Below are 25,993 nucleotides of genomic sequence, written 5' to 3'. Positions count from 1 at the left end.
CGGGTGCTTGGAGTCCCTCATTCAATCCCACTTCACGCTATATAAACTTTGTCATAAACAAACACCATACTCGTAAATTTTTACGAGTTCTCCCGCTACCTCCCACTTGCTTCATTCCGCCATTTCACTTATCTCTCGTCATCACCGTCTCTAGCCTAACCGGCATAACCGTAAATCATCAAACTTAAAAATTTCAGCTTCTATGGCATTCATAAGCTTTTATCTTTGCATCGTCTCCTGCTTTCCTCTGCATAAACTAGGCTAAACATACTATAGTCAATACGTTCCCAACTATAACGTGGTCTCTTCCAACAAGTCATTTAAAACAGTAAGGCTGGCACTTTTCCTCTCTTAAGTTTAAAAATAAATAAAATAATTTATTTCTTATCTCAAATTTAGGAAATCCTTTTACACAGGTACCCTCACAAAGAATCCAAGAAAAATCTAAAACAAAAATAAAAGTAATTTTAATATAACATAATAAACCTTGGTAAGCAAAAAAAAATATTTAATTTTTAACTGAAAAGATAAAAAATAATTAATATAAATTCAACACCTCCTGCGCAACCACATAACAATATTATTTTCTATATAGAAAATATATATTAAAAGCTTAATGAAAATTACTTGGGTGGTTTAAAATTAAGTTCTATGCATTTATATAAATTTGTATATAGTTTTAAAAATTAATCCTACCCTCAGCTCTTCAATATTTAACCTTTATTTTCTCTTCAAAGTCAACAAATAAAATTTAAGCTCATGTTACAATTTACATTAAAAATGATATTATATCCACACTTAAATCAGCTATAAAATTTAACTTCATTCATTATTTCTTTATAAGCTAACATTCATTATTTCTTTATAAGAAAAACAAAATTCAACTTATCTTGCAAATATAAGTATATTCTGTCAAGTATTTCAATTGGTCGTCCGTTTCCTAAACTCGCACACACAAATACACTAGCGCCCATTAAACTCTAAAATCGAAAAAAGCGTCTTCTGCAAAACAATATATTTATATTTTTTCACAAATAAAGCGGTAAAAGTAACGCCAAGCATTTTACGCGTTCTTTTTTATTTCTTTAAACATTCTCTTTTTCAAATATTAAGGTCCCCTGCAATCACCTACGTGCAATTACTGTATGTCTTAAAGCAGTATTTTTCTCTAAAAGGCAAACTTCTTTTAAAAGGTTGCCCCCCTACAAACCCTCTTCAATACAACAGAAAATTTACGCAACTTTCTGTCTATAAACAATAAATTTACACATACAAAATACTCTACCCGTTAAATAAAGCTTGTAGGGTCTAGATATTTCACAATAGTCGTAAATGCAATACACTTTTCGTAGCCTCTGCAAAACGAAAACGAAACCGAAGGTTTCTCCTTTTCAATTTTCTTCATATTATTTAGCCAGTGCACAAGGTGTTTTTCTTAGGTCTGTGAGTATTCAACCATACACTTACATTTTTTCAACTAAAAATCCAACTTTCATTCCCAATGCTATAATAATAATAATAATAATAATAATAATAATAATAATAATAATAATAATAATAATAATAATAATAATAATAATAATAATAATAATAAAACGTTATTTTTTTATGTTTCAAAGTTCATATTCAATCGCAATTATACACATCAGAAATTTTTATTCAATTTTCACACGAGTTTCCCATTTTCTCTCACTTTATTTATTCATTTCTTATTAGACAATGCTAACTAAATGCCTCAAAAATATCACAATTACATTCAGTATATTAGTATCCTCACTTTAATTTAACCAATTTCAGTGGTGTCCATAAACATATGTTTCCTCAGAGTTCTCTTCTTTCATCTATAAATTACAACATACTCCTTCATTACTAAGGCGTTCACCTCTGGTGCTTGAAGTCCCAGGTTCAATCACAGCTTATATCATATACAAATCGTAATATACACCCATTATAACTATAATGTTTCACTAATACATTACTTATCTATAATTTACGCTATACAACACTCCATCTACAACCATATTACTGTAATAATCAGTATTATACCCATAAACTCTGTTATTCTACTTCCATATTAATCAGTAGGTCCACGTCTCATATGTCATCCATGTCAAAACAAAATACTAAACTCAAAATCCATTCAAATTCATATCGTGTTCGTTGAAATTCTCAAAGTACTTGTGTTTCTTCCCACATTATTATTCAATTTACTGCATCAGTGCTAAAATAAATATATCTTTCGTGTTTCACACGTCCATGATTCTATCCCCAGCTCGCATCATATATACTTCCTAATATGCAACGATTATGTCATTTAGTTTCTCACATTTTAATCTATTTTTTCTCATCTATAATATAATGTCGCATCACTCTTATCGCTTCTTAACTTCATCTTTTCAAAGTAGCATCACCATCAAATAAATTAAAATTCTGAACAAATCCATAACCCGTAAATATCTATATTTTTTACTACAAATATTATCTTATAAATTTCTTACTTTCTACCAAAGTTTCTCACGCTCCTTTTCAAAACTACAGAAAAACATTCACGGCACTAACCCTAACATCAACAATACTTTTTTCTTTTTTTTCATTACCTCCACGCGTTTTATTCTAACAATTTAGCCAGCCGCATGTGGCATTCGTTCTTCTCAGATTCTCTTTTTTTTTAAATAAATACACTGGCTATTCTTAAAAGTTAACAAGCATCTTTTCTACAAAAAGGGCTCTTTACTTCTTCTTTTTCTTTTTTTTTGCTAGCATCAGAGTTGTTGGCATGCTAAATGTCACATTTATCTGTCTAACAATTCAAAAGATCTTCTTTCAACTATTTCAATTGTTTGTTTTCTAAAAAGGGTTACATTCAGGTCACAAAATCGTAACATACAACTCCTCAAAAGTAACACAACGTTCTCTCCACCCCCAACAATAAATGTCACATGGGGTTTCTCATTTTATTCTCTTCAATTCTATATATGTATGGTCCACCAGTATGTGGTTTTCGCTTTTCATTCCAATAACTTTCACAAACTGACATCTAACATTTGACCAGGTGTTCCTCACAATAATGAGTGCTATTTCTTTTTTTCAACTTGGCATTTTTTGTTCTCCATAAGTTACAAGTCACAACCCAATTAAAAGGACATTACACTTCGCCCAGCAATCCTAATTACCACCCAACATACCTAACATCTGCCTGTATTCCTTTCTTTACATACCGTCAAAGTATTTTTTTCTACATCTCCTTAGTATCTCCCACCATCCCTTAGCTATCATTCTATGTCCTTTTAACAATAATGTATTATCTACATTTATGTTGTTTTTAATAGAAGCAAGTAACATATGTGACATCTTCAAAATGATGTCTATTGAGTTCCTACGGTACAGCATTCACCCAAAGCTATCTGTCAATTTTAAGTGTGAATATCTTGTATTGTATTAATCCTAGAAAGCTCACATTTATGTGAGAGTTAGATAATGGGTTATTCTCTGCAATACAAAGGCTCTTTATCTCCAATCCTTTGTTTCTGGACCAGATACGTGCGTAGCTTGGTCTGATATTGGTATACCAACTACTCAAGTTCACAGTGTAACTGAACTTCCAAAACCAGATGGTATGTTGCATATATTCACACCAACAACTCAGATTCGCCTTATCTCCAATCGCATTCAACTCACGGTCTGAGGGCCATAGGGACAAAGACCTCCTCAAAAAGCGACAGAACATTCTTGGTAAACTTTATACATAAGACTGGTTTCTAAAATTGCACTACATTTCATTAAGATTTCCTGACACAACTCTATATATTAATTGCGGTGTCTGTGAACAAAAAACTTCAGGTCCAAACTGAAAGTGATTATGTTTGTGACTCTTAATCTCTTCAACAATCCGATCGATCTCAACCAAAGTTTCAACATAGATGACATTCGAGTCTCGAAAGTGTTTTTCTTATTTTCACTTTACTGGTAGAACCTAGTTCATGGGGAGGGGAGATAAATATATAAAAATTAATATAAGTTATCTCTTGAACAACCGACCGATCTCCATAAAATTTTCAATATATAAGACATTCGGGCCTGGGGTAGTTATCATGCCGTGTTGAAACATTCTAGTTCTTTTTTTTTTTTTGTTTTGTATTACACCAGTCTCATCGTTTTAGTTGGACAGGGCGTGCGTTAATAGGAATGGGTGTGCATTTTTTAATGACAGTTATGTTGACATTTTGACCCACTGCTATTTCGGACAAGTGATTCATCAAGAGTCGAGACTTCTTTCACCTTTCACTTCACATCAGCTTTTATACGATACTCAAATTGAACCTCTATCCCATTTCAAAACTTTTAGTGGGACCACGTCTGGGACTCTGCGAGGGAATCTGCAACATTCTTTTCTGCTTTGAATCATTATAAGTTTGAAATAATAGCATATCCATGTTTTTGTTTTTACACTTATACTACCGTTTGATTCCTACGAGTGACCATAGACTTTGCAATGAAGATTGTGTTGATGTTTTGACTTACTACTATTTTACACAGGCTTATCTCAGAGTCAAGACTTGATTTATCTTCTTCCATTCAATATCAATTTTTATACGATATGGAAGTTGACCCCCCTTTCCAATTAAAAAGTTTGAGTTGGACCCCGTCCGAGACCCTGTGGGGAACCGTGGGACCATTTAGTTTACTTTGATACGTTGTACGTTCGAAATGATAGAAGACATGCTTTTCAGTTTTCATATCTATTTCACCAATTCAGATATTTCGGTTACCGGACTTTATACAGCGGTTACAACGGACTTTATAGACACGCTTAAAGATTTTAATAAAAATAAGTAAAGTGCTGCCTTCAAGCGGAATGCATGAGACCTCGCTAATTTTGATAACCGGTTATAATCTTTCCTTGTCCGAAGCTTTTAGGAATTATATACAGATGGTGATCAGAAAAATGGAAACACCTGTAGTTGGCAACACGTCAGAGGCATGGGTTGGCAGTGGTTTCGTGGGACCGCAGCGCCGCACTGCTGGTGGTGGTGTGTTGGGTCGGTCTCCATACTAAGTCAGGCGCAGTGGATTAGCAGTGTCCAGTGGCTGCAGCAGACCGAGCTAGTGTAAAATGGGCAAATTGTAGGTGCGCGGTTATGTGGAGTGAGTGTTACGGCAGTGGCTACTGTGTTAGGTGTGTCGCGTGGTACAGTGTCGAAGGTGATGACGGCCTACACAACACACGGGAAAACCACATCACGGGGAAGCGGAACACTGGGCAGAAGAAAATCATGAGTGACAGGTCACTCCGGGTATTAAAGCGCATTGTCACGCAGAACTGTCGTCCACTGCGGAACAAGTAACGGAAAAACTCAATCAACACCTCCCCCACCCTGCTCCGACAATCACAGTCCGCTCATCAGGGACCATAACGCTTTCGTACGCCGCAAATGGTGCCGCGACCATGCAACTTGGACTGTTGAGGACTGCAAACATGTGATATGGTCGGACAAGTCATCCTTCACCCTATTCCCAACCACGGGCCGTGTTTATGTGTGGAGAACGCCCAAAGAAGCGTATGATCTGCAGTGTCTCCGCCCAAGTGTGAAGCATGGCGGCGGCTCGGTGATGTTGTAGTCCGCCATATCATGGTTTTCATTGGGTCCTGTGGTCACACTTAGCGGACGAATCACTGCCAACGATTATGTCGCAATTTTAGGAGAACATTTGCATCCAATGGTCCGGATGTTGCTCCCGGACAATGACGCCATCTTCCAGGATGATAATGCATCCATTCACACAGCTGGCGGTGTTCGAGCGTTGTTTGAGGAACATCGGAATGAAGTTCAACACCTCCCCTGGCCCGCCCAATCCCCAGATCTCAACATAATTGAACATCTGTGGTCCGTCTTGTAAACACGACTCCGGCGACGATTTCACCTCCAGTCTCTCTCACCGAACTGGCCGATGCCCTGCACGATGAATGATGTAAAATTCCACTTGCTACCATTCACGACCTCTATGCCTCCATCCCACGTCGCATCGAGGCTGTTCTGAAGGCGAGAGGTGGCCCGGAACCATACTAATAAGGTAATTTGCAATTTCGTTCAGGTGTTTCTATTTTTCTGATCACCATCTGTACATCGGCCTCACTTTGTGTGCTCAGGTTCAAGTACATCCCGGATTAGATTCGAGGACGTCTTAAATTCGAGTAATTATCGAGAAATTCGTAATTAAATTATGTTATTAACATGTTATTAAAACGAATTTGCTAGCCATAATTATTTTAATTTTGTATCATACTCAATCATTCAGATAACAATAGTGTCCTACGCTTGCGCAGGACGTACAGGCTTCCTAGTATTTATTTATTATTCATGACTAAAACATAATTATCTTATTAACAGCTATATCTCACTCCATATTTTACAGCAAGTAGCAATAAAAAGAGTGAATGAAATCTAAATAAAAGCGTTAATTTTCAACAAATTTTATATCTGATAATTTTTTTAAACACTAGTTACAGCATATAAAAATATAGTGTACTTACTAATTAGATTAGTTGCGTCGTTTTATTGTCCATACCATTTTACCGTAAACTATTAATTATATGTAAACATTAAAGTTGTTAATTTGGTAGGGGCGAGAAATCATTTGCTGTGGGCGTGGTCCCGATGGGCCCCCGTGGCTACACCATTGCTTACAATCATCATTAAAATTGAAAACTACAATAGTATGGCTAGTCTGAACAGTATAGTAATTTCTAAAGGATTAGAAGTAGATTTTGCTACTCAATCTTTTTTCAAGAGAATTCGTCTCCACAATTACTTACTTAGAGTTGGATGAAGTACAACATTGTAAATGTTACAATTAATTACAGTAATTTTCAGGGGTACGATTGATCTAATTGTCGAACTGTTTATGTTTTTATCTCCGCTCGTTATACCAAACTATTCCTGTGCGATCCTATTATTTCCTCGGTCTGCCAAGATATTTGGACTGTTGTGTTTTTGAACAAGGTGTTGAAGTAAACTTTGGCATCATTCAACCAATTAAGTAATACACTCAAAACTAAATTTTGTGTCGTCTGTCTCGTGTTGCAAAACTGAAATCTGAATTGGGATATTCTGATTTTTTTTTTAAAAAAGGATGGAAGTAGTGGATTAGTTGGTGGACAGTGGGAGACAGGAAAAGTAGGTAAAGGAATTTGTCGTGCTTCAAGTTATGAAAGAAATTCATAACCCTTCAATAATATGTGTACTTTCATCATTATGTAACTAGAGAACATTATGTGTTTTGACCATTTTTGAACTCTTCCCAACACTAGTGAATTCAATCACTCTAGAATTGGACTCCAACCTTCAGCAAAAGTTCCGTTTATACGCTCAAAGGATGCTGGATAAATTTCTTCAAACATAAAGACATCAGGAAGAATATTTGCATTATCTTCTTGGACAAATACTGTTGTTTGAAATGAAGAAGTTTCTTTTGTGCTTTTTAGTCTATCAGCGTAGTTCTTGGCAAATGTCTGATTGTTATATGATAAATACGAACTTAGTTACCATTTACTTCGTTTGTGCTTTTATATTGAAATCACTTAGCAGTGATTATAACCAGGAATGTTATGTTTCTACTATACTTTCTGCATCGATGGTGTCTACATTGGGATTAATTTTAATAACATTTCTCCCTAGTGTACGATACATGGAACGCAAATTATGACCGTTCTTTTATATCAATTATGAAGAAAATTTCTTTAGGGTCTGGCAACAGCATCATGTGACTTCCAGTTTTTCGATAACCAGCAAACTTGACAGTGTGCAGTGGTTTGGTTGTACTACTCTTTTCTGAATCATCAAATTTTCTGACATATAATGAAGGATGGATACACATAAAAAGTAAGTGTATTTTGTATTATGTTAAATTGAAATTCAAAACATGTTGTCCTCTTTAATACAAGTACGGAAAATGTATTTTTATATATAAATACATAAAAATAATTGTTTCATAATGGCTTGTTTCATTTTGTATTTGAACTTCGTGTCACATATATAACAGGACTGACAATTCATTGATTTTTCCTCGAAATTTTCTTGTTAGAGGTTTGAGGATGAAGAAGCAGAAACTAGAAAGTGACGAATTTGTTACTCTGTCAACATGGAGCAACCCGTGCTCGTTATTTTAGGATGTTCGTTTTAATTTTTTGGATGATATGTTTTATTAACCAGGAGACACTATTGGTATTCAGCTAATGATGTGAAGAACGGAATGTCATAAAGTGCCGTAAGGAGGGATCGATTTGAAAATATTAAGAAGTGTGTGCCTGCATGTGGTAATGCAAATTTAGATCTAGTGAACAAAATATGCAAAGTTTATATGTCATTACGTTGACAAAAATGTGTATTTCAAACAGAACGGGTATCTTGATTTTCATGACTATATGGGAAAATACTTTGGAAGGTGTTGATGAAACAATTCATAAGGGCAAGGCCATTGTGTTCAGTACACGATATGGTGTTTGAACAATAATACATGTTATTTCGTAAAGTTTCAATTATATCAAAGCAAAAGCCCGGAAGTAAACAAGTTTTAGTAAGTCAGTTACAGCATTTGTCCAAATGATATATACCTTTCTGCTGAAGTACATTCCGGTTTTATTTTGACTATTAGGTCACATGGCTCACTCTTCTAGTTAATCTAAAAGAACGTGCTTATGAAGGAATTTAAACGGTAAGAGAGAACAGAATTCCCAAAAACTGTGAGCTGGAGCCTTACGTAGCAATGGTTAAGGAAAAGGAGTAATTATAATAACAAGTAAAGGTTCTCTCCCAAGAATCGGATATCGGAAAACGGTGTATATATATAGATAGAGGATGGCCACGAGGGAATACTGGTGAAATATAAGGGCCGACAGTGAAGGATAAATCCAATGTGGCAGCCTTAAGGTTATGCCAAGCGACTTTTAGAAGCAACCCCTTATGCACTTCCCATGGGAGAATGACATTATTATTATTATTATTTTATTTATTTAATTATATTTTATTTAATTATATTTTTTTCCAAAGATTAATCTGTTTTAACTTCACGACAAGGGCCTTCATTTTATTATTATTATATATCTTCAGAATATCTTTTTTTATAACATTTTATTCAAAGAACCAATATTTTATGTGGAAATGTGACAATAGGTAACCAGGATCTTTTACATAGAAGATATGAAATTTTAAGCAAAGTTGACTCATTATTTTAACGATAGTTAAATGAAACTTTAATTTTATGATATTAACTGTATCTATTTTAATCTTATTTTATAATCAGCTTTAATCTTGTAATGTGAATATATTAAACTTCTGACAAGGGTCTTAACCTACTAATATTCATTCTATATCACAAATTTTCTGGTCTGTTTTAAATGATTGTATAATAGTCTTAACATAGTGCTGTATTTTTGCCAATGAGCTGTTCACGGCCCTGAAAATAAAGTTATTATTATTATTATTATTATTATTATTATTATTATTATTTTAATTTGATATATGTACGAACACTACACAGCTATTAGTTTGAAAGTTCGCGGACGTTGACGTATTGAACTCAATATGGCCGATCAAAATGTCAATGTGTCAACCCCTCGTGTCTGGAAAACGAATTGTACTATTGAAGTAGAGTATCACTAGACGTGTACGAGAAGCATTAAACGGTTCAAATGATCGCAATCGTAAAATCAATATGAACGCCCAAATTCCTGACCCAAACAGTTCATACTGCAAAGACGAAATTTGGTGTAAATGTGCATTATCACGCGCAAGTTATGAACACATTACACATTATTCACAATGTCCACACCTTGAAGCCAATTGTCGCGAAATATGCATTTAAAATAAGAGAAAAACAATTTAACACAATTTGTAGATCAAATAATTTAGATTTATTCAAAACTGAATTACGGATGGTTGTCTGTCTAATGTGCACTAAGGGAGTATGAGGTATAAGCTCTCTTGCACCCACTCACCCAAAAATCAGACATACATACAAAGATATGATTGTTTAACTCTCAAATATTGGGAGAAAATGCATGGTTCCCGAAGATGATTGCAGTGACTGATAGAATGTCAAGAAGACAAGGATTGAAATTACAGTAAGCTGGAGAGTTCGTAAGAAGGAATGATGGCAGTTGGACGAAAGCCGTCCTTGACTGGATACTAATAGACAAGGAGCGATCTAGAAGACATCGAAATACGAAGTCGTGCGACGAAATGAAGAGCACTGTGGAATAACGCGGAAACAGGATGCCCACGTCTAGTGATACTGTACTTCCATAATACAATTCGTTTTCCAGACAATAGTCGTTGACACATTGACATTTTGATCGGCCATATTGGGTTCAATACATCAATGTCGGCAAAATTTCAAATCAATAGATGGGCAGTGTTTATACATATATCAATCTGCAGAACATTGAGTCAATCTGACTATAGGAAGTGGATGAGAGCTTACTTGCAAAAGTCGTTTCGCGTGAACTTAGGGCGACCATATTGGATTTATCCTTTGCTGTCGGTCAGGCATATTTCACCCGTATTCCTTCGTGGCTCTCCTCTATCTAAGTATATGCTCAGTTTCCCGATCCCGGATTCTTCGGAGAGAATCTTTACTTATAAGGTTATACAAGTAGCAAAGAGAGTAAATGTGTTCTATGTAAGCGGCTAGACAATTAAGTGTGGCCATTGCTACCACATACTGTGCTGTATAACATGTGTCATTTGTAACCAGATATTGCAAGTAGGAGAAAAAGAAATTGCTGTTACTCGACAATAATAGGTATACATCAATTCATTCGAGATCAAAAGAAAATAGATGAAAATGTTGCAAGATATAGGATTCACATAAGAGGGAAAAATTGTGGTGATCCATAGTCACACACTTCTCAATGCTTCTGTTCAAAATGCTGGATCATATGAGAATAATTAAAGAAGATGTGTCGCAGTTGCAATTTGAAATATACAATATGGAACACTCTCTTACTACTAGTCCGTTACTTTCCAAAGGACCTGATCGCCCTAGAAGCTCACTTCTAACCACCTGAGTAATGACTGACAAAAGTAATGATAGAAGGAATACCTTTCAACCAATAATCTAAGATATGATACTTCCGTTTTGTAGTGCAGAAAACAGTAAACATTCCAACGGACTATGTGCGTAAAATGCGAAATTGACTTATGTATTGAATGTTTTGAACCATCCCACACTAACTTATCCTTTTCGTTAGTGTTTGAACATTGCTACTTGCAGAAACAATTTGTGCTGACAGTATTGACTTCTAATTCATAATGTAACATGTAGAAATGTAACAGATAAAAACAGACTCATCTCGATAGCTTACTATATATGTTATAGACCGAAAATAACTGAAAATGACACTTGTCATTAAAAATATTAATTTTTACTTCGAAAAATCTGTTGTAATCAAAATCTCACAAATTTACATTAAAAAATGAAATTTGGGTTAACAATGCATTTATAATTTTGATGCGTTTTTATTGAAGAAAACTCAATGACGTTGCTAGTGCTCCTCAATATAAATTATGGCTTATTATTATTGTTATTATTATTATTATTATTATTATTATTATTATTATTATTATTATTATTATTATTATTATTATTACTACTATTATTATTATGAATTATTATTATTATTATTATTATTATTATTATTATTATTATTATTACAATTTCCAATATAGTCGTTGAGCCAGGAGGTTTCATGGTTTCATCTCTGAGGACTTGGTGTACCATACATTTTTTGATTCAACACAATACCAGAATGATTTTTATCCATGATACTGTCAGTTACAAGGTAGCTATTGGCCGCCATATTGGAAAATGACCACTAATATTGCAATTTTTGAGACCATTTGTTAACAAGGGAGTAGCATGATTACACCTCTGTGGACTTGGTGTACTATACATTTTTTGATGCTACACAATACCAGAATGGCTTTTATCCATGATACTGTAAGTTACAGGGTAGCTAATGGCCACCATATAGGAAAACGACCGCTAATATTGCAGTTTTTGAGACCATTTGTTAACAAGGGAGTTGTATGATTACATTTCTGTGAACTTTGTGTACTATACATTTTTTGATGCTACACAATACCAGAATGGCTTTTATCCATGATACTGTTAGTTACAGGGTAGCTAATGGCCACCATATTGGAAAATGACCGCTAATATTGCAATTTTTGAGACCATTTGTTAACAAGGGAGTTGCATGATTACATCTCTGTGGACTTGGTGTACTATACATTTTTTGATGCTACACAAGACCAGAATGGCTTTTATTAATGATACTGTCAGTTACAGGGTAGCTAATGGCCACCATATTGGAAAATGGCCGTTAATATTGCAATTTTTGAGACCATTTGTTAACAAGAGAGTTGCATGATTACATCTCTGTGGACTTGGTTTACTATACATTTGTGATGCTACACAATACCAGAATGGCCTTTATCCATGATACTTTCAGTTACAGAGTAGCTAATGACCGCCATATTAGAAAATGACCGCTAATATTTCACTTATTTTATTCTTTCCTTGTTGACAGTTATTCAAATTAACGGAATAAAATTAACAAAAGTTATTGATCTTAAATGTTCTGAAAATAATATTGAAGAAACTATAAATAAAGACACACAGGAAACAAAAGGTACAATGATGTTCAGCAAAAGACCTGCAGCAGTTGAAAGATACTATTTAAACTCTGATATGAGAGCAGCATTTCTTCACATGGTCCGTGAAAGAACAAGCTGCAATTCTTCTTCAGGACAATCTACGATCTTTTTTTTTTTTTTTTTTTTTGCCTAGGATCCAAAAAGATGCACGTGATGTTTCAGCGTTACAAAACCTGATGACCAATTAATGGATAAATCTGTTTTGAAGAAATAGATATGATCAATTTATCTACTGGAGCTGTGCCAACTCCAGACATTGTCAAAGACATGGTCACAGCACATGAAGTAGGCTAAAAAGCTTATGAAAAATTCAAGAAAGGTTATCTGTCTGAAGACTCAAAACCTCTCTGAAGACAAAAGACTCTCAAGAAGCAGAAGCTCAAGACGTTCTCTGATTTGAAAAAGAAAGAGAGTGTGAAGATGAATAACACTGAGTTCGTTTTCCCCTCTGGGACCTCTTCCATGGTCTTTGGCTACTCCCGATAGTTCGATTCGAAAAACTGCTAAGTCCAAACTGATGGAAGTCTTGACCAAAGACTTAGCAACTGATGGGCAAATTCCTAGTGACGCTGTTAACACATTTGATGGAATGTGTCTTGTTCAAAAGCTGCCACAGGGACTACAAACATTTGGCGAAGTAGCTGACAAGCTCTTTTCGAGAATATTACAAGAATCCGTATCTTCTCAGACAATTCACGTTGTCTTTGATACGTACAGACAAGTGTCTATAAAAGTAGCGAACGAAAACATCGAGCTGTCACTGATTCTATAAAAGTGAAACATATAACTGCTGCCCATTCAGTCCGAAAATGGAAGCAGTTTTTATCGGATGACGAGAACAAAAAGGAACTTATACGTTTCATTTGTAAAGAGTAGCGGGGATTGTAGTATCTCAATCAGCTGAATACACGAGTAATGTATGTTACTTGTGAAGAAAAGTGCCATAAAATTACAAGCAAACTGGCACAAGAAGCTCCTGAGTTGACATATTTCCAAGAAGAGGCGGATACCCGACTTCTTCTTCACGTACAACATGCTCTTCTTTTGTGATTTAGAAAGATAATTATTAACTCCGTTGACCTAGATGTTGCTGTTATTACACTATTGGCTATAGAAGAACAGTTGAAAAAGTACAAGGGATCAATATTTCTAAAATGTGGATATAGTAGCAGAGTAAAGTACTACAACATGAGAGATGAATGATTTTCTAGGTCAAGAAGTGTGTAAAGTATTGCCCGGACTTCATTCATTTACTGGGTGCGATGCACTAAGTGCATTTGCAGGCAAGGAGAAATGTGCAGCCTACAAGATAATGACTCAAAATTCTAGACTCAGAACCGCTTTAAGTATTCTTGGAACTCAAGCGGAAATACCAGAGGAAACAAAGAAGCAGCTTGGGTTCTTTGTTTGCCAGCTCTACTCTAGACAGCAAAAGTTCACTGACATCAATGAATTGCGTTACAGCATATTTTCTGCAAAAAAGGGGTCTGTTGAACCTCATAGCCTTCCTCCATGTCGGAACACGCTCTATCAACATATAAGAAGAACAAACTACCAAGCTCTCGTTTGGAAGAAATGTCTACAAGCTGATTCACAGCTTCCATCCCCAGTGGACCATGGCTGGATTTCTACAACGGGCAGTGAGGGAAGATCTTGTCTGGGAGTACAATGGATGGACTCTCCTGCCCCTGAAGCTGTTTTGGAACTGATGTCATGTTCTTGCCCTAAGAAAATGTGCCATGCTTTCATGTTTGTGCCTTTCGAACAGCCTCAAATGTATAGACATGTGGAAAATACAGACCAGTTCCAACTATGAAAAAGTCACTGATATCGACGCGGGATTGTCATCTGATGACGACAGCAGTGAAGATGAAGATTAACATGAATAATTTTTGAAGGAACTTATTAGTACAAATATTAAATACTTCAGAAATATGTATCTCGGTAAAATATTTCCAGGGAAAATAACAAGTGTTACAATTTAAAACAAGACCGTTTCTTCTTTAATCGCAAGTATCTCCTAATCGATTGGTTCTAATAAAAAAATGTTACTGAACATAATATGTGCAAATTTTATCCTCTTCAATTTCATTCCTCTTCATTTTCTCGATAAGAGGAACCGTTTATGAGATAAATGCGCAAAACCTCGTAAATGTAGAAATATGGCAGCCATTTTTCAATATGGCGGCTTTAAGCTACTACAAATTTCAGGTTATCATCATTTGATGAACACCTTGGACCACTGTGAATACAAAAAGATATATATCATCAAGTCCTTAGAGATGAAACCAAAAACCTATTTTTGGATTCTGGCTCAACGACTAATACTTTTTCTTGATGTGCCTTCACTTGACAATTACGGGAGGAGACACGTGATCAAGATAACGGCAGTACTGTCACTCAAGCAGTGTTGTCATCACAGCACAAAATTTATATATTCCCAAATTCAAGGCATGCCACTTTATAGTATTAAAACAGTGGCCATGAAACGTGAAGGAAACTAAGCTAAATCGAGTTAACATTGTTGCCAAATAAGGGCGATATGAGGCTGTAAAGTTGTTAAATTGTAGGGCCCGTAAATAGAAAAGAACAAATGTACAACAACAAGGGTGCACATGGCAGCAGGGAGTAAATTGCAGTATGCACATTATCCAGTGTCTAACTGGTTTGATATAAGACTCACTGAGAAAGAGCACATGATAGAGTAGGCGTAAAAAGAAGAAGTCCCATAGCGCAGTCTTCCACGTTTCCTATAGGCACCAATTCCAATTACATTTCTTTGGAACTGATATTTCGAAACGTTCTCGAGAGCTACAAAACGATCTTGTTTGGGGCAGCAACACCGCATATAATCTTGCATTCATTCCGAACCACAGAAACGACGGCATTGCGCCAGGAAAGAGTACAGAAAAACTGCCACGAAAGGTAATAAATCTTTTACAAAAAGAACATTGAATCTATTCGCAAATATTAATGACGTGCAATAGGTGTCAGCAAGAATGTATGAAACGTTAACATGTCAGGCAACCACCAAGATAAAACACGCTGACCTGATGTTACAGAAATATACAGGCGCAAAATTTTGCAAACAAAATACACCAATATATAGAACAGAAAAGTTAAAGATAATATGAGAAAATACGTATAATTGTCACGCCATCCGCACATTCGATATGAGCACAAGTCCGGCAGTTACATGATCCTATACATGTTGTGATTTATTCCCTACTGTACATTTGTTAATTCTGCAATCTTGTGCATTTGTTCGTACGCACTCTGAAATGTCTGAAATTTAGACACTCATATCTCACATATTTCTCAACAATAATAAATCACCATCTGCTTAGTTTCTTTCACTTTCTATGTAAACATTTTTAATATCATACGTTCTATTTAATAGTATACGTTCTATTTGAAAATCTATTAGTTTGTGTTGAGATTGAAACACTGCTTGTGTGCTGTCGTATTCTTGTTCACGTGTTCCCCTTCCTTAGGAATCAGGTTACCTGAACATATGTTTCATTTTCTGAATTTCTTCAGTATTTTGGGGGTTTAACAAAAATATCCCGTTGTCACTGCTAAGGTATATGTTAAACAAAGACTTTCCCTACTAAGTGACTTTCACCACCATGATTATGGATCCGGAAATAGTCAGGGTACCAATTTCCACAAATACAGCTTTTAAAATTCACGTACGCCTCTTGTTAGTCCAACATAATGAATGTATAGTAGCTGTCCCATTATCATTCCTTGGAAAACATGCTGATAAATAGCTATATTGATTTTTCTAGTCTTGGAGGATTTTCTACATGCGTCTTCTGGTTGGAATAAGGAAATCCATGTGTACCATTTTATAATTAATTCGAAATATCAGAAATTACCAAAGGTACGGGAAAGATCAAGTATCCCAATGAACTGTCTATTTAAAGTTTAATTTCTTAAATGATTTACGATTCTGTTTAACAGACGCGGCCTAAAACATGCATCTTTGTTTACGTGTTTACATTCTTGTAAGTAGACTGTAGCCTACTTCCAAAATGGTTAAAAGTAATTTATTTATAATTATGGAAAATGTGCAGATATTTGTACAGACATTTCATGTTATTTATATTGTTTACAATTGTGTATGAAGTGATGAAACGTTAAGGTACAATATTTCCCCTTTCTATATTTAGACCAACAATCGTAAGGTTATCGGTAAAATTTTGAAGATAGAGATTATATCCACTGTGTTTCTGTTACATTTTTCCTACTTATCTCTCAAGGATAATATTTTAAGTCATAAAGTAAGCATGCGATTTTGTTGCAAGGATTCTTCGTATAAGATCTCTGCACGATATCCTGCCCTGGGTTAAAAAACTCCAGAAATAATTAACTAAGAGCATTATTAACATTATTGACTTACGACGTTTCGCAAATCAGCGATTCATATATTTCTTATTAATATTAATCAACTTCACATTATTTTTCATTGTTTGATCATGGTTCCTCCTCTAAAAACGATGGTTATAATTACTCAAGTTCAGAATAAACTCGGAGATATTCAGTGAAAAATTTGCAACTCATCTATAACACGATTTACTTTTACAAATGTTTTTATCAAACTCTCCTTGATATACTTCGGTTTTATTTATACTCATATTGTTTACCTTTCAGAGATGGAAGGCGACAATACGGGCAGCAGAGAAAGTAGAAAATACTGTTGGTGTTTAGACTTGAGGACTTTCTCACTTATTATTGGATGGGGCAGCTTGGTTTGTATTATATTATCTTGCTAAACGCTATTCCATATCTATATTTTAAAAGACAAATCATTTGATTTCAGTTCTAAAGAGGGAAATTTTTAATTATTAGTACATATTACTAGTACTGACCCCGTTTATATCCAACGAAATCAGCAAACTTTCATCGATTCTAATTTGCCGATAGAGATCACGTGATCGTAGGCCCCCTCCCACACGGGAAATTCAAAATTTCAGGACACGTGCTATGACGTCATGAAGACATCTGATCGACTCCTCACTCTCCTTTATGACAGGGATTTCTTGAATTTCGTTCCATTTTATAGTCAACCTTTTTCATATCTTGATGGTGTACTGAAGTTCCCTTGGAGAACAACGACTACAAAGGTATATGAAAAAAAAACTCTTCGCAGAGGTCAAAGGTCAAGGCTAGATTGATTGTTATTTTCCAGGACTAGCTTCGTTTCCTTTGATGGATATAAATTGCTAAAAAAAAATGAAAGAAAATCAGGGTGGTATAGCTTTTAATTGTCATGGTTCAATTTTGAGTTCTTCCCTTTTAGCAGCGTTGCTAGGACCTATTAATTAATGTTTCATTTGAAATACTTGAGGTTTCGCATGTAATCGATCTCAGGACTCTCAAACCAAAGATTCATACGCTAATGCCGGAAAGTATTTAGAACTCTTTTGGTATGTAGACATAAAAGCACATTTGCTTTAAAAGCAATTTCTACCGATGCTAAATAACATTTTGTTTCACTGCAAACGTGTCAGCATGATTCGTGAAAAGCAAACATTGTCTTTCTCTTTCCTATTTCTTATTGAATATGTGGTAATTGAGTTAATGCATTGTTTTGTAAGATATAGGCCCTATCGTTTCATATGAGTTCACAGTTTACGAAACATAGGTTGAATAAATAGAGACATGATCCTTGTAGGAAACATTCGGGATCATGTCGTGATCACAATTGCGATACTATGAGACGAGCCACTTATTTCGCCTCGGTTGCCAAACTTGGGTCAACCTTATTTTTTTTTACAAGTTTCCAAACTTGACATTAGCTGTATAGGTAGTCAATTCCTTTCATTCGTAGCTAATGTCACATAGAGAAAAGAAAAGGAAAGAGAATAAGAAGAAAAAATTAGATTGGGTCGCCGATACTACTCTCTTTCTTATGCTGCGATTATGGGCCAGTAAGCACAAGGCTATCTATTCCCAGATTCTTGCACACCAATGGGGTCATCGCTACCATGAGGAGGACAGAAGAAAAATCCATGAACGTTACCAAAATAACACCATCTAATATGAGTATTATATTTCTTTAACCTAGTCTTATAATTGCTAACATGATGTAATTTGTTGTGACCACATGCTGTTCACTAAAAGAGGTTAAATAAATATAATACTCATATTAGATGGTGTTATTTTGGTAACGTTCATGGATTTTTCTTTTCTCTTTCCTCCTCATTGTAGCGATGACTCCATTGGTGTGCAAGAATCTGGGAATAGATAGCGTTGTGCTTTCTGGGCCATAATCGCAGCATAAGAAAGAGAGTAGTATCGGCGACCCAATCTAATTTTTTCTTCTTCTTCTCTCTCAAAATCATAGAGAACTTCTTTTAACAACGCCATGGAATAGCCAGTAACGACAGTATAATAGTTGTTATCCTTAATAGTACATTAGACAGCTGTTTACATTTCTCGAATAGACACTTTGAAATAGTGTAGTAAGCTACGTTGTAGTAAATGGAAAGAAAATGCAGAGAGAAAATACTTACAAGAACATCTCATTACAGAGGGAGTAGTTATGCGGCTAAGTCGACTATCCTCCTTCCCAAAGTACATAACGTTTCCACACTCTTTCTTCATACAACTGTATTAAGAAGGCGCCACACCTCAACTCGCCTTACGATTATTTTAAGCATCGCCGAGGACATTATATATATATATATATATATATATATATATATCAATAGTAGAAACATTTACAAGATGTAATATACCAGCCAGCAACCTAAACTTCACCTCTGACACCACCACAACTCGGCCTGAACTGCAGTAGCAATACCCACCGTCTTCCACGCGTCCAACTACACGTTTGAACTTAGCTTCTTAACTAACGTTTATAGGCACAGATAAATACTTCGAGAACTAACGTGAATCTTTCCCTAGCGTGGCAAATTCAAATTACAGATCATAAATTACGGTTATATGGCAAAGAATACAGAGTGCCCGCTAATAGGTCGACCATAGGATCTAGCAGTAAAATAAATGTTATATTATACATCTGCTTGACTAATGAGATTACTTTTCTTAGTACAAGAAAGGAACGACATTGACATCGGACTACCCAGCCGGTGTGTAGATCGATTTACTGGATGGAGAGCTCACCGTTGCTTTAGACAGTTATGTTAAATACGAAATGTATAGTGTTAAACAATAATTCAGACCGTAGAGGAATGTAAAGAAAACGAAATACACGATATTGATAATTCGTTAACAATTAACCGTATAGACAGAGACATTATCAATTGCACTCCAATTACATGAATTAATAATAATGAATAGTTCAAACACGAATATTAATCCTTCAAACAAAGTTGCGTCTGAAATTCCAACATTAAAAGAGGTTACCTGAATATTTATGATTAAGGTCAGTCTATCAGCTACTCACAGAATTCCAATTTAATAGAATAGGATTAACACTGCAGAAACCAGTCTCTAAAGCGCACAGTCGCAGCGGCATAGGTGATAGATGGATTAAGCTTCAAAAATTCCCTCAGGGCCTCACTTAACATGACACAACAGAATACTCAAAAATCAGGGCGAAGAATCACTATGGAGGCACCAAGTCAGGAGAAGTAGATGAAGGACAGACTACAGTAGGAATTCTCATTCAGTCTTACAGCAACAAAACACAAGTCGACGAAAATTGCTAAGGAAACTACAGAGAACGGACCACACTGACAAAGTCACAGGGAGAGCATCTTTATATTCTCTTCCATGACATTACGAAGTCACTTACACCATTTGGTAGGTCCTAGCGCAAGGATTGACGGATAATTAAAAAGCAGCGGGGTCAAACTCAAACCGAAAGGGAACACAGTTCCTAATGTCATCGCAGAGAATATCAGGCCCCAGAGGCGAGATTACAGTAAACATCTTCGTCTTGACTTCAGACGCTGAAGAAGGATAGGTACTTAGTTGGAACTAGACTAGTAAACTTCCCCAAAACGAGCAACTCGAAAATATCATTCGATAAGTTTGTCAATTTAAGAGCTACTTCGATTCTTCACAATAACGTAACACTCCTCTCCTCTCTCATTACTCGAGTTCCAAGTAATTCGACAATTCCGTTCAATATGTAGTTATTATTTTCTGTCAATTCGGAAGATAGACATTAAGCTACTTCATAATAGCCATTTTCGTTGCGGTGCAGGGGAGGGAACAAAACAACGCGCTGACACAGTCATTTTTGCATCCTGATTGGCTGCTAAGAATTGCGCAACATATAACAACTAAACGGAAATTATTATATAGAATTTAAAATAACAGAATAAAAGTAGATTGAAGACAGATTACCATTTAACTAATATATTCACAAACAAAATATAAATAAAAAATATGCAAACACTTCGGTTTAGACATTAGCGCCATCTCGCTGAAATCGGGAATCTGACTTGATCCAGACCATAGACTAACAAAGAAAATTAGCATAATTCAGCTAAACAACCAGCCCAATTGTCGACCATATTGAACCCATCAAAGGGATCGAGAATTAGAAAAAAGAGAAGAAATAACACTTAGTTAAGAGCTAATTATGTAATCATATCAAATAATCTCTTTGGGAAAGTGTAACGATCAAAGAGGATCGTTACAACTAGATAGTGTAATTAAAATAATATATTGACTAATATGTCGTAACTATTAATATGACGGGAGAAACGTGAATTTACAATTCAATGACGTCACGTGAGTTCTTGTTACATGTTTGAATTTCGTGACTGATGACCAGCTGAATATTCTATGATAATAAAACGGTGTTCTGATTGGTTCTCCCTGATGTCATTTACTAACTTCCTCGTTTTTTATTGGTTGTCAGTAATATCATTTCGAAGTGATCACGTATCTCAAATAAATAAAAACCCACTTTTCGATTTTAAAGCCTATACCGACGTCAATTGTGAAATGAACAAAGTATGATTTTTACACCAGTGTGAATTTGTCATCACGAATTATTTTTGAAACGAATTTGAAGTAATTTCACAAAATGCTAATTTGGAATATTAACATTTGAGATTTTATCCTCAGACAAGATTTAAAAAAATCGGAAAGAGCTTTATTCAATATCAACAGAGTGATACTTGTATCATACTACGGGTGAGAATCATGTTATTTATAAATGACGGACGATGATAAAATTGTTTCGTTGTCAAGTTATAACTAACGCACTGTTATCAATTTTATTTTTAACATGAAACATCATCCCCTTTTTGTTATGTGAGATAAAATGAATATTCATGGGTGAATTAGGGGAATGGCAAAGTGGGAGGAAATGGGATTTCTCACGAACACGATGTTGTTCATCATAAACTTACTTCGCTAGGGATCGGATGAAAGAACTCACCCACTAGCGTTTAACATTTATCTTACAATTTTAAATTATTATTTAGAGTTCCTTTCGCTTCACGTGGTATCCGAGCGCCCATCCGGGATTGAACTCAGCTATCAGAAGTGTGTACTTTAACACTTAGCTATAAGTAAGATTAGTTTTCAAAAGAATGCATGGGAAATAGTGAAAAATTACAAATCTTTTTCTTTTTTGTAAAAATACTTCTAAGAATGATATTGCTCGATTACCTTAAAGGAGTCGCAGAGCCACTTTCGAAAGCGAGACGTGAAACTACAACTTAACGTAGAAAGCAAACCACATGAGGGACTACCAAACATTGAACAAAGATCTTCCACGCCAGAGGCACTTAGCTAACAGCTTAGCCACGACGAATCTCAGTTTCTCAGAAGAATGCATGAATATTTGGTGAAAAAGTTTTACACATAACAGATTTTGTTTCTTCTTTTTGTTGTTGACAATTAAATGAATTTTACGTCAATGTTTTATTGATATCGTAAGCTTACTAACGGATCAGTTTGAAGTATATTGTGACGGGAATGTAATGGTTAGGCGCACTCTGTCGCGTCTAGTATGATCGGGAAAAAGTTTCAGTCATTCATGCCTTTCTTTTTCGTCACTACAGAATCGTTTGTAGCTTACACCTTGATGAAATGTGTATCACTTTGTCTCGTATTTGATTTCCAGCATGATAGCAATGCAATGTTCATTTCAGCAAGATAATTATTTTAAGACACGGCAAAAAAAAAAAAAAAAAAACGTTTTCGACTTTGACTTCTAGTACGTGTATTTGAGGAATGGGACTCAGAGCGCATATCGGAAATTAAACTCATGGTCTTCACATTAATTGCTTGGTTAAGAATTTAACATAAGAGTTATAATTTATTGTTTATCACGAGATAAGTTGATTAGACTTAAGATAACTCTTTCTTTTTTCTTTGTATAAATTAGTAAATTAACACCACTTAATTCCTTTCCGTTTACATAATTTTATGGTACTTGTACCTTCTCGTTTGTTTTTCGGTTTTTCAATCATGGCCGAATCCACTTTCACCGTTGTCAATAAAGTCACTTATTTGATTTGAAAACTTTATTAAGAATTTTGTTTGCGAACCTTTTCGTTTCAAAATTTAAATTCGAAAACTTTCACTTTAACATTTTGAATTTAGATTTCTAGTTTCGAAAATTTAGTTTCAATTTTTAGTTCGTAAATATTGTATTTGAAAATTCTTAGTTTTCAAAATTTGAATAAAACCTTGAGTTGAAAATTTTAACTTTAGAAATTTGGTTCAATAAAAGTTTCAAAATTTGTTTTGAAATTGTTTACTTCGAAAAATGTTGATTTGAATATTCTTTTAAGATTTTTCAGTTTTAAGAAATGGTTTAATTTTCCAAAATGTGCTTTTATTTTCCATTTCGTCCAAAATTTAATTTTAATGATTTAGTACAAAACGTTTTGGTTCCACCGAATTTGGTTTAAATTTTTATTTGGAAAATTTGTTGTGAAAAGTCGGTTTGAGTTAGGTAATACTTACGAATTTGTAGTTTTCCAAAAACTTGGTTCAAAATTATTATTTTTAAAAATATTTTTTTTAGTTTAAAAAGTTTAATTTGAACACATATTTCGAAAAGTTTCAATTTATTTTTTTAGCTTCATTTTCTGAACATTTTAGTTCAAAAAAATTTAGCTTTGAAAATTTTCTCGAAAGATTTTTGGAGTTTGAAAAAAAAATCAGTTTGTCAGAATTTGTATTTTTGTAAATTCTTGCACTTTGCGGGACAGTTTTGAAAATATTGGAGCCATTTTGATTTTAGATTTCTGACAAATCTGTTTCCATCTACTAAGTGCTTACTGAGCAACAAAATGATGAGCGCTTGAAAAATCGGGTGTAGGTCAAGACTCCCAGAATCAAGAAATGTCAAAACGCCCACAGAATCAGTCATAACTCCCATACTAATGGACAAAACATCCGCACATAGCAACGGTCACAATCCCCATATAAATAAACAAAACTCCCAAACAAATAGACAAAACTCACACAGGCAGCAATTCTCACAACCCCCACACAAATGAACAAAACCTCCCACACAATCTGACAAATCCTCCACGCTTTGAACAGATTCTGGTTGCACGTCAATAGTATGGACGTCACTTGACACAACTTTGTGATAAATTTTCCACTTTTATCAGGTCCCGGCTGCTCCGAGGGACACGATTTTGCAGTGTCGCACGATATGCCATGACTCACGTACTGTCTAATATTGGAAAATCGACCACCCCGAAAACTTGTTCTCTTTTATGAGAGTGTATTTGTTCCCTTTTATGAGCTCTTTCGGGGGTGTATTAATTCCCTTTTATCAACCCCTATTTTAACATAGCAAAACTGATAAAAGAGCATGGCATCTTTTTTTAACTTGTGTAAGAAAGCAGAAATTAGGAACGCAACCCGTCCGCAGAGCTAATAAAATAGAATGGCCTATTTTTAACCACTATTTAACATAGAACAGATTACAACACTTATTTAATACAGGACCAATAAGAGGAGTGTATTCGTTCCCTTTTATCAACCCCTTTGTAACATATAAGGAATTACACAAGCATTCGTCAAGTACTGCATGTCCCAAAAGTACTTAACATCGGGGCCAAAGTCAAAATGTTAAACCCGAATAAATCGTAAACGAAGCAACATATTGATGTGCTGTTTCTACATTTAGGATTAGGTCATCAACTACTACATGTTCGAAAACTACTGACCATCGAGGCCAAAGGTCAAATATTTAAACCCGAATAACACGTAAACGTAGCCAAATTATGAGCTGCTGTTTCCACAATTAGCAATATGTAATCAGCTTCTACATGTCCCAAAAGTACTCAACACTGAGTTCAAAAGTCAAATATTTAAACCGGAGTAACATTTAAACGGAGCAACGTATTGAGATTCTGTTTCCACATTTAGTAATAGGTCATCAACTACTAGAAGTCCCAAAACTACTGACCACCAAGGTCAAAGGTTAAATATTTAAACGCGAATAGCTTTTGAAATAACCACATATTGAGGTGTTGTATCCACACTTAGTAATAGATCACCAACTACTGCATGTCCTAAAAAGTACTGACCATCGAAGTCAAAGGTCAAATATTTAAACCCGAATAACTCGTGAACGGAGCTACATATCGAGGTCCTGTTTCCATATTTAGTAACAGGTCATCAAGTACTACATGTCCCAAAAGTACTGATTATAAAGGTCAAGGTCAAATATTTAACCCTTAATAACTTTTAAACAGAACGCTGGATAAATTTGTGTGACTTATTCAGTTTTGTACTAAGTAGGGAAAAGCGAAGAAGGTCAATTTTAACTGGCTCAGCATTTAGTACGTTTTTGTAATATTTAAACAAACGAAGGGATAAATTTATACCTAACAGAAAAAAGTGAAGAATGAATAAATTTGAGTGTCAGTACAGTGGTGGCACTTACCCGCATTTTATCACCTACTGCGCATGCGCAAACTGTTCCTGTCCCGGTTCTTGTTCTGGTTCCGCTCCTGATCCGCTTCATGTTTCGACCCCTGTTTCGACTCTTGTTCCAGTACTTGTTCCAGATACCCCGGAGCAGGCTAGGCGCCAGGAGTATTATTTTACGACTATGAACACCACACGAGAAGACGCATGCGTACAAGCATTACACACAACAGGGAGACTATGAAGAACCATGACACTGCCGGTAGTTTTTTTCCAACCATTATTAAACATAAGGTCCATTTTCCTTCTCTTTTACGAGCACTTTTTTCAATGGCAACAGAGTAGAGCAGAGATTAAAAAATAAAAACAGACTTTAACAATATAGGATAAGTTTGGTTCTCTCTCTCTCTCACACACACACACACACTCACACACACACACAC

The 25,993-nt window shown here is 35.1% G+C and overlaps 1 protein-coding gene across 2 annotated transcripts in view; it reads left to right on the top strand.

Moving 5' to 3' along the window:
* The window catches only part of LOC145683270 (uncharacterized), a 168,890-nt gene that overhangs the window by 22,310 nt on the left and 120,587 nt on the right, over positions 1-25,993 (top strand). For both annotated transcript variants that reach the window (XR_014130993.1, XM_081754636.1), the window contains exon 2: positions 17,373-17,470. Coding sequence is in view for 1 of the 2 variants with exons in the window: in XM_081754636.1 (XP_081610762.1) it covers positions 17,375-17,470 (96 nt within the window). In the remaining variant the exon portion in view is untranslated. The remainder of the gene's footprint in view (positions 1-17,372; positions 17,471-25,993) is intronic.

Source organism: Thermobia domestica, chromosome 4, assembly GCF_964235325.1.
Source record: "Thermobia domestica chromosome 4, izTheDome1.hap1.1, whole genome shotgun sequence".
NCBI classification, from domain to species: domain Eukaryota; kingdom Metazoa; phylum Arthropoda; class Insecta; order Zygentoma; family Lepismatidae; genus Thermobia; species Thermobia domestica.
Note: the sequence above shows the minus strand (reverse complement) of the source record. Positions and strands in the feature narration are given on the sequence as shown.